Source organism: Patella vulgata, chromosome 2, assembly GCF_932274485.2.
Source record: "Patella vulgata chromosome 2, xgPatVulg1.2, whole genome shotgun sequence".
Lineage (NCBI taxonomy): Eukaryota > Metazoa > Mollusca > Gastropoda > Patellidae > Patella > Patella vulgata.
The window spans coordinates 27,146,624-27,158,742 of NC_065880.2; the positions used below are offsets into that span (position 1 = coordinate 27,146,624).

Consider the following 12,119-nt stretch of genomic DNA (forward strand, 5'->3'; position numbering starts at 1 on the left):
TGTAGTTTGGAGTGATTTCTATAGCGCTAAAAATGGCGCATCGAGATTCTAAATTTTTCATAGACGTGTCGCAAAAGGGTTAAATGAAAGTGGAAATGATTTATAAACGAAACTAGGACGAGGAAAAGTTGGACTAATCTTATGTAAGAAGGGAGCTATATTATAGACACTTTACTAGCATACATATTACAGGGTTAAGGGTTGCAATTGTGGTGAATTTCATTTCATATAAAACCGGATCTTTTAACTTTGAAAGCGTCTGAAACGGAAATAGATACATCAGCTATCAGATATATTCTTTAAGTATATAATGATGTTCTGTTAGCTCGTAGTTGCCTTTGTGAATATTTATATTCTGTGAGCAGCATCGTTTAAAGCTTTTACAATAAAAGATTGTTAAAACTGAAACTGGCGGTACGCAACAAAAGATGTTATTGGTGGCAATATTTATTCAGTGGACTTTAGTGGAAGTTGGTAAGTAAAAACAAAATATTGATAAATATTACACTTCCACAGGTACATTTGATAAATCCAAGTTTAATACAATTGTCTGCGGTAGACAGGAACGTACATGGGGTTTATTTTAAAAATGTGGGTTCTGCTGGAAAAATAAATGAAGTTTGACGTCGGGTCTAATGAAGACGGGCATACGTCATACAGTGTGCTATCAGGGAAATTTTGCCCGAGAAGCGGAACTACGGCATACTCTTGAAGAAATAAGCTACTGAACATATCTATATAGCCCACTCTGTTCACGCGAGTTTCGTATAGAAAGACTGTACGTGAATATGTCCTACTTTTCTGCACCAACCGAGATGATGAAGACGTATATACACCTTGAAATGTGCTATATGAGGGACATTTTGTCCCGACAGCGGCGCTACGTTCTTTTACGTGCACGCTAATTTGTACACCGAGCATCGGTTTTCGTCCCTTTCGAAAGACTAGACACACTGTTCCATGTCAGACAGTCGATCCTACGCCACAGACAAGGGGGAAACCACGTCTGAAAATTCCGAGAAACGTTTTCAGTCAACACTGGGAGAGAACCCGGAACTTCCTGGTTAGCAAACCAGTCACCTCGTATCACACTTTGGATGGAGAAAGACCGGAGTGTCGGCTAATATAATTATTCAAAGTCTAATTCGAATGTCTTAGGAAATATTTGTTTGTATATTATGCAGGAGTTAACCTGGTCAATGTTCAAATACTGTAGCTTATTTTGATACCCAATTCTGTAGACAGTGCCGCGCGTTAGCTTTCATTATAATCCCAATGCAGATAGAGAGAGAGAGAGAGAGAGAGAGAGAGTGTGTGTGTAGGGGGGGGGCTAACGTATGGTTCAATTTTATTTCAGTCAATCGCTTGCGCATATGGGTCTTTAGCAGTGGGAGAAACCGGAGACCTCGTAGAAAACCCGCGAGATTTGACAGGCGACCCTTCTCCTTGTCGCGTACAAGCGGTGAATCGAAACCACGCCACTTGACTCAGTGGTCTGTGACAGAGCTTATGATGCAACGGGCATCGCCCCGCCCCCCCCCCCCCCCGGTTTTTATTAATAAGCAAAAATAAATCCCCAGAACGCGTGTATCGAAAGAGAGATGGGGTTGAAAGTCCACTCGAAACAAATTAGGTCATTTCTGGATTATAACATATGGTTCAATTTTATTTCAATCAATTCGGTTGCGCGAGGTTGGGCAGGCGACCCTACTCCTTGTAATTTGCATGCGGGGAATCGAATCCACGGCACTTGACTCAATAACAAACCTTATGAAACAAATCGCTCGCGGTACCCATTTGACCACCCAGTCCCCTCGCGTGTATAGATTGGGTCTGCCGTACAATATTTGTAGTTTCTTATAGTAGTTTAGAGCCTTAAATGGCGTAAAACGATGGCCCTTGGATTAGAAAAAATCCGGCTAGTGCTGATAAGTGGGACGTTAAACCCCATTTTATGTTGGTCCTTTAATGGCGGCCAACGGTGGATTTTACAATCTAAAAGTAATTAATCAATGGCTAAAATGTTTATTATCTCGTTTGTAATGAAATGAAATAAAATGGGGTTTAACGTCCAACTTTTCTGCACCGGCTGAGCAAATGAAGAGTATATCTCGATCTCTTTGATTTTGGGCAAGAAAAGTTCTATGTCTGTGGTTCAAAAGATGGAAAAAATATTCTAATGACGATCACCATTAAAAATAAACTGTTTCAATGGCTTATTGAACTGGAATATAAAGGTCACAATTCTATGGAATACAATTACTGCTTATACTGAGCTACATTTCGACTAGGCTTCTCTAGTCATCATCAAGGAATGATGGAATATGAAATATAAAAAGACAATAATAATAGTAAACAACAATACTTGGTTTATGCTGACCAACCAGATATACTCTTTTAATTACCTTGAAGGGAAACTAACTTAATTAAGTTAATGTAATTATGAAAGCGTAATGCTAATAACAAAAGCCATTTTACCTGAAATTAACACAAATTGATTAATGGATAACTTGTTGTGAAGTATTGACAATGATTTGGTCAGGTTTTAATAACCACAACACTATGAAAGAAGATGAAATTTGATTACATCATTTAGATTATTAATCATAAATATTGATAAGACTATTATTTAACATTAATTATTGATTAAAAAGAAAGTATTATGTTTAGCCTAGTTGCAAATAATTATGTAATACGACTGTCATATTATGCCATGGGGAGGAATAACCCTTGATTTTTGTTCGTCGTAGATTTGTATCTTCGTATCTGAACGGCTTCATATAGTCGGTTTATCCTCTTGCTCAACTGTTGCTGATATTTCTGACCATTGTTTGGTTGTTGCTTTCGACTTATGGTCATCTATCCTTTTATTTAATGGGCGTTTAGTCTCCCCGGTGAAAGAATTTGCACAATTGCAGTCTATTTGATAAACACATCCCTTTGGTTACAGTGTTTGTATTGGATTTAGTTTACCATTTGCTCTTAATATAGGTTTGGTGCTGTTACATTTTCTGAAGATTACATCTATTTCTGGTTGTTGTATTCACAGGCACTTGAAGGGATTAAAATAAAATTTCTTACTACTGCTTGACGGGGTCTTATTGATGGTGTTTTTGACAAAACTCTCTGGATAGCCGTTGAAGTTTGTAAAGACATGTTAGAGATGATCAATTGCCTTAGGCAGGCTCTCGGGGTCATATCGATTTTGCACGTTAAGCCAGAATTCAAATTGTGGCTGATTTAACACTATTGGGGTGATTGGATTTGATAATATATTCATTTACGGATTCAACTGTTGGTTTTGGATACAGACATCGAGGAAGGGTAGTTGAATTTAATCCACTTTTCGGAAAAAGCAGTTGCGGTTATAGTGGACGTTTGAGGCGCCGTCTCTTCCAAATTAGATGAAAATATGTCTGAAATCAAGGGTGAGAGTGGGCTTCACATTAGTAATCCATTAGTCTGTTCGAAAAAGTCATCACCCCCAGGAGGAATAGGTTGAATTGATGCATTGTTTCAACAGAAGTATAATGTTGTCAGTTGATAGGGAGGTCTCCAGTGGGTTATCTAAGCTTTCAATGCACTTGCGTAGAATCACCAGAGCCGCTTCCCTATTATATAGGTACACTGGTAAACAAATCTTTAACATTATATGAGACCATCTTCCCGGGGTTTTGAATATCCTACAGTTTCTCAAAAAATTCACCTGAATCTTTAACGAAGGACGATACTGTTGTGTAAAGTGCGGAAAGTAGGTTTTATAAATATTGGGCGCGTTGTAGAAGACTGGTTCTCGGGAACACAGACGGGCTTTTGTGGATTTTTATAGTAGCCTTGGCATAAGGTGGTCGAGGATGGTTTGGTCGGAGCTTGTAATAGAGAGCTTCAGAGTTCTGTTTTCTTTTTACAGTTTTTTAACAAGTTTTCATGACTGTCCCTGTGCGTGTTTGTGGGATCTTTGCGGATTCTTCTATATGTTGCCGGATCTTGGAGTAAATCGTTGATAGTGGTGAGTGTGAGGTATTCATCAGTGTTCATGATCACTGTTGCTTTTCCCCTGTCAACGGAAACAATTGTGATGGCTCTATCATTTTTAAGATCATTGGCGGCTTTCCCTTCTTGGCGGGCAAAATTGCTCGCCTGGTTGTTAGTACAGTAGAATCTATGTGAAGCAGCCACTCAAGGGAATTTTCATGACTGACCGCTTAACGGGAGTGACCTCTTAATAAAACCTCAGTGTTTGTTACTGCTGACATCAAGTAAATTTTACGCTAGGAGGCATTGGGAGCAAACATCAATTCGTTTGTACTTGCATCGGTAAATTTCGTCGTCGTTGAAACTTGCTTGGGAAGAAAACTTCGGATAGTTACTTCCTGGATTACTGGATTATGGCATCTGATTGTACAAAAAATCACTATTTTTTAGCTCGTTCTCTGTCGATCTCTTGCAAATTGTGGGCGTATTTTGCATGGCAACCGCTGGTTATCCGATTTTAAAAACTCGTTTAAATATATCACCATTACAACCTCATGATGGTTGAGTTCGAATTTCATGAAAATCGAAACGTAACTGTCCGACGAAATGGCCGCTCCTTGTGCGCAAATAATGTAAAAGTATGTAATACCAATATTGTGGACACACTAGAGGTCACAATTTTTATCCGTTGATGATGAAACTTAAAATATATGTTTATATCCCAAGGATCTCGATGTTCGTGCATACCAGACTGTAACTTCCTGGATTACGGGTCCTGGAGAAAGTCAACTTCTAGTTTCCAAAACAGATTTTTGTATTTGTTTTTCCAATTGCGGGAATTGGTCAAGTTGTAGTCTCACTCGGCACTATATGCATTATGTGCGGCCCGACAATCCTATATTATCATTATAAGGCGCCCCACCAATCATGTCATTATGGGCGCCCCTCCGGGATAAGGCACCCCACAGATCACGCCGTTTTGGGCGCCCCATCATTAACGTGGCGTTAATCGTGTGAATTATTATGAGGCGCCTTGCCATTTGCTGTGTGTGGTGGGGGGAGTGGGGGGGGGGGCTTGTATATAACGACATGATTGGCGAGGCGCCAATAAAACCTGACACATTATTGTAATATTACGTGGTCTTTAGCAGGAAGGTGGGCCCCCTACTATATGTCGTACATTATATTTTTATTTGCAGCATCGTTTCAACTTCGACTAGAAGGAGGGGGAGGACCGGAAGAAGGGCGCGTGGAAGTATTGTATAATAATAGCTGGGGAACAGTCTGTGATGATGGTTGGAATGAAAAAAGTGCCTCAGTTGTATGTCGACAACTTGGATACGCCGGGTAAATATTATTTATATCCATCTTAACGCTATCTACGGAGCCGTGGATGGGCAAATACAAATTATGGGCCTGATATTCCGTGTCTTTCAAATCACATAATTAACACTTATTTTCTCACATAATTAAATTTCGTTGAAACGACTAAACAACAATTAAACGAACCTCGATTGTTACACTAATCTTCCAGGTATTCGTCCATGTGAACCAATAATGTTGTCGTCCGTTCACAGTTCAGGTCACAATTGTTATCCGATTTTGGTGAAAGTTAAAATATATGTTTTATGAATTCGATTTTGGCACGCAAATTCATGGATTATGGCCCTTTTGATGAAACTTAGAATAATTGTTTATGTCCCGAGGATTTCGCATGAGTTGGATTGGAACAATAATTGGAGGATGAACCTTATTCATTTCCCCGTTCTTTATCTAGCTCTATTTTTAATGTGGGTGTATCTGTGATTTAATCAGATTAGAATTAATCACATCTTACGCTATGGAACACCACAAATAATAGTACGCATGATATAATGTATACCATTTTAATATTTTCCGTTATGAAATAGATCTAACGCCGTTGGGATCGGTGAAGCACGTTTTGGAGAAGGTAATGGCACTATTTGGTTAGATGATGTTAAATGTAATGGGTGGGAATCTGATTTAGCCGATTGTACTCATGTTAGTTTGGGTACTAAAGATTGTACACATGGTGAAGATGCATCCGTGAGGTGTAAAAGTACGTATATTAAATATATATTATTAGTTTCATGTTTATTCATGTTGTTTAATCATAGGGGAAGCAGGATGGGGGGAAAGACAGCGACAAACGGCGGATGGTGGTGGGTGGCTGTTTCGCCGAATAGAGCTAAGCGCGAATTTTGATCAAATTCTTATTCTTTGTCTTTGTATACAACATAAAAATTCTTGTTGTAATAGAGCTTCTTAAAGATACATTATGCAAGAGCTAAATCTGCATATTACCGGTCTTTCTTTAGGCCTGAAGTGTTTTCTAAATTATTAATTAGACATTAATTAACTTATCAACACTCGATGGCATCGGATTTCTCCGATATTTAATAGATTAGAACAGTTCAGCCATATTTTGATTTAAGCTAAAAATGGAGGAGCGAGACTTAGTTTCGAACAACCAGTACGGTGGTTTAAATTATTGCACGCGTCTTGTCAAACCTTCAAAGGCTAATATCTTCGCTTGCAATAGAGTAATTTGAATGAAATTTTCAAATTATTCATTTTACATTATCTATTTTCGAACTATTATAGCAAGAGTGGCTAGCTCTTTATCTAAATCTTACATTATGTATCTAACCAAAGCCAAAGTACCACTGACCAACGATTAGCAAGTATATTTGTTAACATGTTATTTTTACGGTGGATGGGAAAGGACGTCCGCTGATTTTATTTTTTCCCTGAGTATCTCGATCGCTTGACTAAGTATCTCGATCGATTGACTTAGTATATCGATCGATCCAGGAAGTGATGCATCTTGCCAATTTCTCAAAAACATGAATAACTAAATTTTATCGTCTAGAACTGAAATTTGTGCAAATGTTCAGTTTAACAGTTAAAATAGAAAAGGATTCTATGCGCACTTGTTATACGTCTACTTTTGTCGTGAACTTTACAGAAAATTGGAGTAATAAGTGCTTTTTGCCTTTTCGTAAAATCAATAATATGTGCATCACAATTTTTCAGTAATTGAAAGACCGGGTATTTGTAAATATCACAAAGACAATTTGATAAGCGCCTGTTGTCAAGAAGTTCTTACAAAGAGTGTGATACAATATGAAATTATAGATGTACCCAATGTTGTGGGTCTAATAAAATGGACAGAATTTGTAGCATTTTTTGTATGGTGATTTTTCTTTCCTCAGAAAAGGATCGCATAAGATTTCTTGGATTAGGGTAGGGGCAGTTGGACTTGATAAATATGTAATATCCCAAATACATATACCGCAATATTTTTAGCTATGTGAAATGCTCAGATGAGAAATGCTGTTCTGAAAAGCAATAACTTGCCGAGTCACTAGCCCAGTGGTTTAACTACACAAGTTTGTTAGAATCTTTTATACAAATAGACAGGATGAGTTACGTACATGTACTATGTTATTTTATTTCCAGAAGTAAGATTAATTGGGGGATCGACGTCCAAGGAAGGAAGAATAGAGATGCTATACAATGGTACATGGTCAAGACTTTGTAGTGATGGATGGACACTTAGAGGGGCACGTTCCATTTGTACAGATCTAGAATTTAATAGGTGCATATAGTACATTCTCCGATCAGTTGCATATGCTTTATTATTGATGGTGAAAGTTGGGAGTGTGAGAATGATGGGGATGGGGTCTACAAAACTAGAACATAACTTAAACATGCATTATGCAAGAGCTAAATCTGCCTATTGCAGGTCTTTCTTTAGGCCTGAGATGTTTTCTAAAGTATTAATTAGACATTAATTAACTGATCGAGGCCTTAATCAACTCTCGATGGCATCAGATTTCTCCGATATTAAATAAATTAGAATGGTTCAGCGATACTTTGATCTAATAAAATATGGAGGACCGAGACTTAGCTTCGATCAACCAGTACGGTGGTTGAAATTATTGCACACGTCTGTCAAACCTTCAAAGGCTAATACCTTCGCTTGCAATAGAGTAATTTGAATGAAATTTTCAAATTATTCATTTTACATCATCTACTTTCGAACTATTATAGCAAGAATGGCTAGTTCTTTATCTAAATCTTACATAATGTATCTTTAAATTTAAATGTGTATTAAAACATATTTGTGGGGCGTAGGCTCAGCATTCAGTGTTTTTTGGTAGACGATTAACTACTGAAAATGTTGGTTTAAATATTGCCCCGGTCAAATCTAAGATAACAGCCAAATCTCGTAAAATTAAAACAAGCTGAGATATCTAATCCAGTCCACTAATCAGCCCAAAAAGGCCATTAAAAGACATTTCAGATTATATATAAAATTTATGTTTTCAGCAATGGAGGAGATCCCGAATTTAATGTTAATTTTGGTAATGGTTCAGGTCCCATGTTGGTGGGGATATATAAACAGATCTGTGGAGGATCATCTTCAGGGAACTGCAACCCTATTTTTATTAAAACTGGACAATGTAATGGAATGCATGATGCTTCTGTAGTTTGCAAATGTAAGTTAGTAGCACAGGGGTAATGTAGCACAAAGATATAAATAACAAATATTCGCAATATTAGTAGAAATCCGGTATTCCCACACTTTAAAAATATTTTGAACGCAAACAATGATATTTTGACACTAACCTGCCAATCAAAGATATTTTTGGACTAAGCTTATTTGAGGTCAACCAATAGTAATATTTTCAGACCAGCCAAAGCCTTTGACAACTGAGATAACATAATATTATCAGTGATATTTGTCATCAACGAAGCTTATTTTTAGACCAGAGCTAAATATGTCTATTGCAGGTCCTTTCTGGCTTCAAAAATTATATCCAAAAATTCATAACTTTGCTCATAAAAAAGTAATTTGACTGAAAATTATCAATATATTCTTAAACTATTATAGCAAGAGTGGAACAACCAGCTCTTTTATTTAAATCGTGCATAATGAATCTTTAAACAGCGATATTTTGTTGTTAAACATACACTATGCAAAAAGCAAATCTGCCTATTGCAGGTCTTTCTTTAGGCCTAAAATGTTATATAAACTATTTATTAGATATTTATTAACATCGATGCCATGGGATTTGAATCCGACCTGCTGTTCAACGCCCGTTGATGATTAAATGCAAAAATGGATAATCGAGACTTTGTTAATTATCGACAGCGGTAACAATGACACTCGAGACTAATAAAGGTTTTCTTGGTTTAGCTGAAATTTTCAGCATATTCCCTTTACATCATTTAGTTTTTAACTATTATAGTGAGAACTGCCAGCTCATTATGCAATCTTCCATAATGTATCTTCAAGTAATAATATTACGTCTGTAATGATAGCTTTGAAGATTTTTTTGTGGTTAAGAAATGATACATTTTAGATAAAACGGTGATATTTTTTTCAGCTGTTTCAGTACGGTTATGGCACGGTTCAGGGCCCCATGAAGGGTTGGTAGAAGTGTTTTATAATAATGAATGGGGAGCCGTCTGCAATGATAGCTTTGAAGATACAGAAGCATCTGTTGTATGTAAACAACTTGGATATATTTCGTAAGTATAACATTCAGATGGAACTAATAGTAGGCGCAATTAAAACGTCAATGTCTAGGCGTAATTGCCATCATAGCTGATTTCATTTTGTAAGTGTAACATCTGCTCGACTCAAAAGCGTGCAGTCTGTGAGCAACGGAAATGCCAATGACCTGAAGCATTCCGAAAATCAGTAGCCTACACACTTCAAATTATGTAGGGTTGGGTGGCCGAGTGGTCTAGCGCATACACTTTAGATATTAAGGTCTGCCAATGAGTCAAATGTTGTGGTTTCTATCCCAGACATGCATATGTTGTTTTTTTCTGATCACCCAGTTTCCTTCCACTGCTAAAGACACCTTGATGCAAAACAATTATTGGAATAATGATATACCAGTAATCTTTTACTTGGAATGTTATTTTGCTTTTCAAGGAATGTGGCCTTTACAAATGTTTAGAACGAGGTTAGCGAAACAAATTCTAATCTTAGCCCACTCTCGTTCGTATGGGCCATCGTACGAGTTTAAATCGATAGTAGGAGGTAGTACGCCACGTAGGGTGTGTAGATCACTTTCAAACATCGCTCCTGGAGTTTAAACCGATCGTAGTAGGTAGTGTGCTGTATTCAAAGTAAACAAAAAAGTTATCTCCCTTGGACGAAAGTTTGATTCAAGGCGTTTTATCGACTTGATTAATCAATTTGAATTAAATGAAATGAAATGAAATGGGGTTTAACTTCCTACTGTTCTGCTCCTAAACTGGACCAATGATGTCGGGCATACGCCATACAGTGTGCTATGAGTGAAATTTTGCCCGGGCAGCGGCGCTACGGCCTGCTCTTATATCGAATTCCATCTGCCAAGGGATCTTTTACGTGCACGCCAATATGTACATGGGACCTCGGTTTTTCGTCCCATCCGAACGGCTAGACAGCTGCCCATGTCAGGCCCTCCATCCTGCATCACTGACAAGGGGAAACCACGCCGGAAAATCTGGATGAACTTTCTCGGCCAATGCAGGGATCGAACACCCGACCTCCAGGCTAGCGAGCCAGCGTCTTACCCACTTAGCCACGTGATCCCCCCAATTTGAATTAATGACAGTATCATAACATTAGTCATAAGAACATATTATTTAAACAACATTTACAATGCCTAGATTTATTTATACTTAAACATTTTAGTTTAGATCTTGAACAGGCTCTCTATAGGAAGGTAAGAGCTCGGTCTACAGGCTCCGCCGGCAGGCGAAACAACCTACAACTAGACAGAGAGAGAGGGGGGGGGGGTAACGTCCACTCGACACAGACTAGGTCATTACGGGACTAACACATGGTTCAATTTTATTTCAATAATTCGCTTGCGCGTAGGGGTCTTTTGCAATGAGAGGAAACCGGAGGACCCGGAGAAAACCCACGAGGTTGGACAGTCGACCCTACTCCCTGTCACGTACAATCGGGGAATCGAAACCCCGCCAGTTGACTCAATGACAGACTTTATGATACAGCGCGCACGTGCTAACCGTTCGGCCATCAAACACCCCTACAACTAGACAAGGCTACATGTTCAGGACAACGCGCGAAAATGAATTTTAAATATAGACCTTAATATTTGACGTACGATAGTGGTAAAGAAGTAAGCAAAGTAGTCTTTTGGACATCATATTACAAGAGAAACACTCCTGATGTAATTAATTCAATATTTTCCGCAAAACTCGACTGTAAACAATAAATCTGGATTGATGGACGCCATGTTGAAAAAACCGTGATCTCCCGATTAAATCGTTAAATCACACCTTGAGGTGATTTAGCGATTTGGTGTAATCGCCACAGAGTAAAAATACAAATCGGTGTCGATAAATTCGCTGATTAGAATAATCAATTTGAATTATATAGTCGTTAAAGATGAAAATTTGATTGAATGCAAATCCCTGTGGCCAACCCGTGGTCGTTAAAACTCCTAAGATGTATTGACAATGTTGACAATGGTTAAAATGATCCAGAGAGTTCAAGTTGATTGCCATGTGAATAATATGTCTACTTCATTATTTATATAACATTTGAGGCCAAATGAAAGACCCGCAATAGGCAGATTTGCCTCTTACATAATGCATCTTCAATAAACAAGTAATCGGAAACCGAAGAACAAAACATGGAAGAAATTTAATATGCTACGCATACAATCGATATCGAGTCCATGTACTACCTACTACTAGCGATTTTAGATAAACATCTTTATGTTTCTTAAATAAATAAATAAATAAATAATTATTTTGTTATTCTTTGATGTGTTTAATGAGATCATAATAAGAGTGTGTACATTTAAAGGAGCTAAATCCCTAATATTTGGAACCTAGAAATTGACTGAAATGGGTCGCAACGCATATAATAATGTATTATGAATGTATATAAACTGATTTACATTCAATCGTTTCTGTTTTTACTGTAATTTCTAATCAATTATGTTCGGCGAAATATGCCAGAAATTTCAATCGAATGGCAATCTCTAGAGTCTGGTTATTCCAGTCGACACCGATAGTATTTATTGCGCATGCTCTCCAGATAAGAATATGACGTCACCGTTTGACATGACTTGTGGAATATG

General features: G+C 37.7%; 1 protein-coding gene across 1 annotated transcript in view; it reads left to right on the plus strand.

The window, feature by feature from the left end:
* The first annotated feature begins 320 nt into the window (after positions 1–320).
* LOC126811355 (adhesion G protein-coupled receptor B1) overlaps positions 321–12,119 on the plus strand; it is a 34,904-nt gene continuing 23,105 nt past the window's right edge. The window contains exons 1-6 of the mRNA XM_050536902.2: positions 321–474; positions 5,175–5,322; positions 5,886–6,055; positions 7,459–7,597; positions 8,332–8,501; positions 9,393–9,537. Of these exons, the coding sequence (XP_050392859.1) occupies positions 429–474; positions 5,175–5,322; positions 5,886–6,055; positions 7,459–7,597; positions 8,332–8,501; positions 9,393–9,537 (818 nt within the window). The 5' untranslated portion in view covers positions 321–428. The remainder of the gene's footprint in view (positions 475–5,174; positions 5,323–5,885; positions 6,056–7,458; positions 7,598–8,331; positions 8,502–9,392; positions 9,538–12,119) is intronic.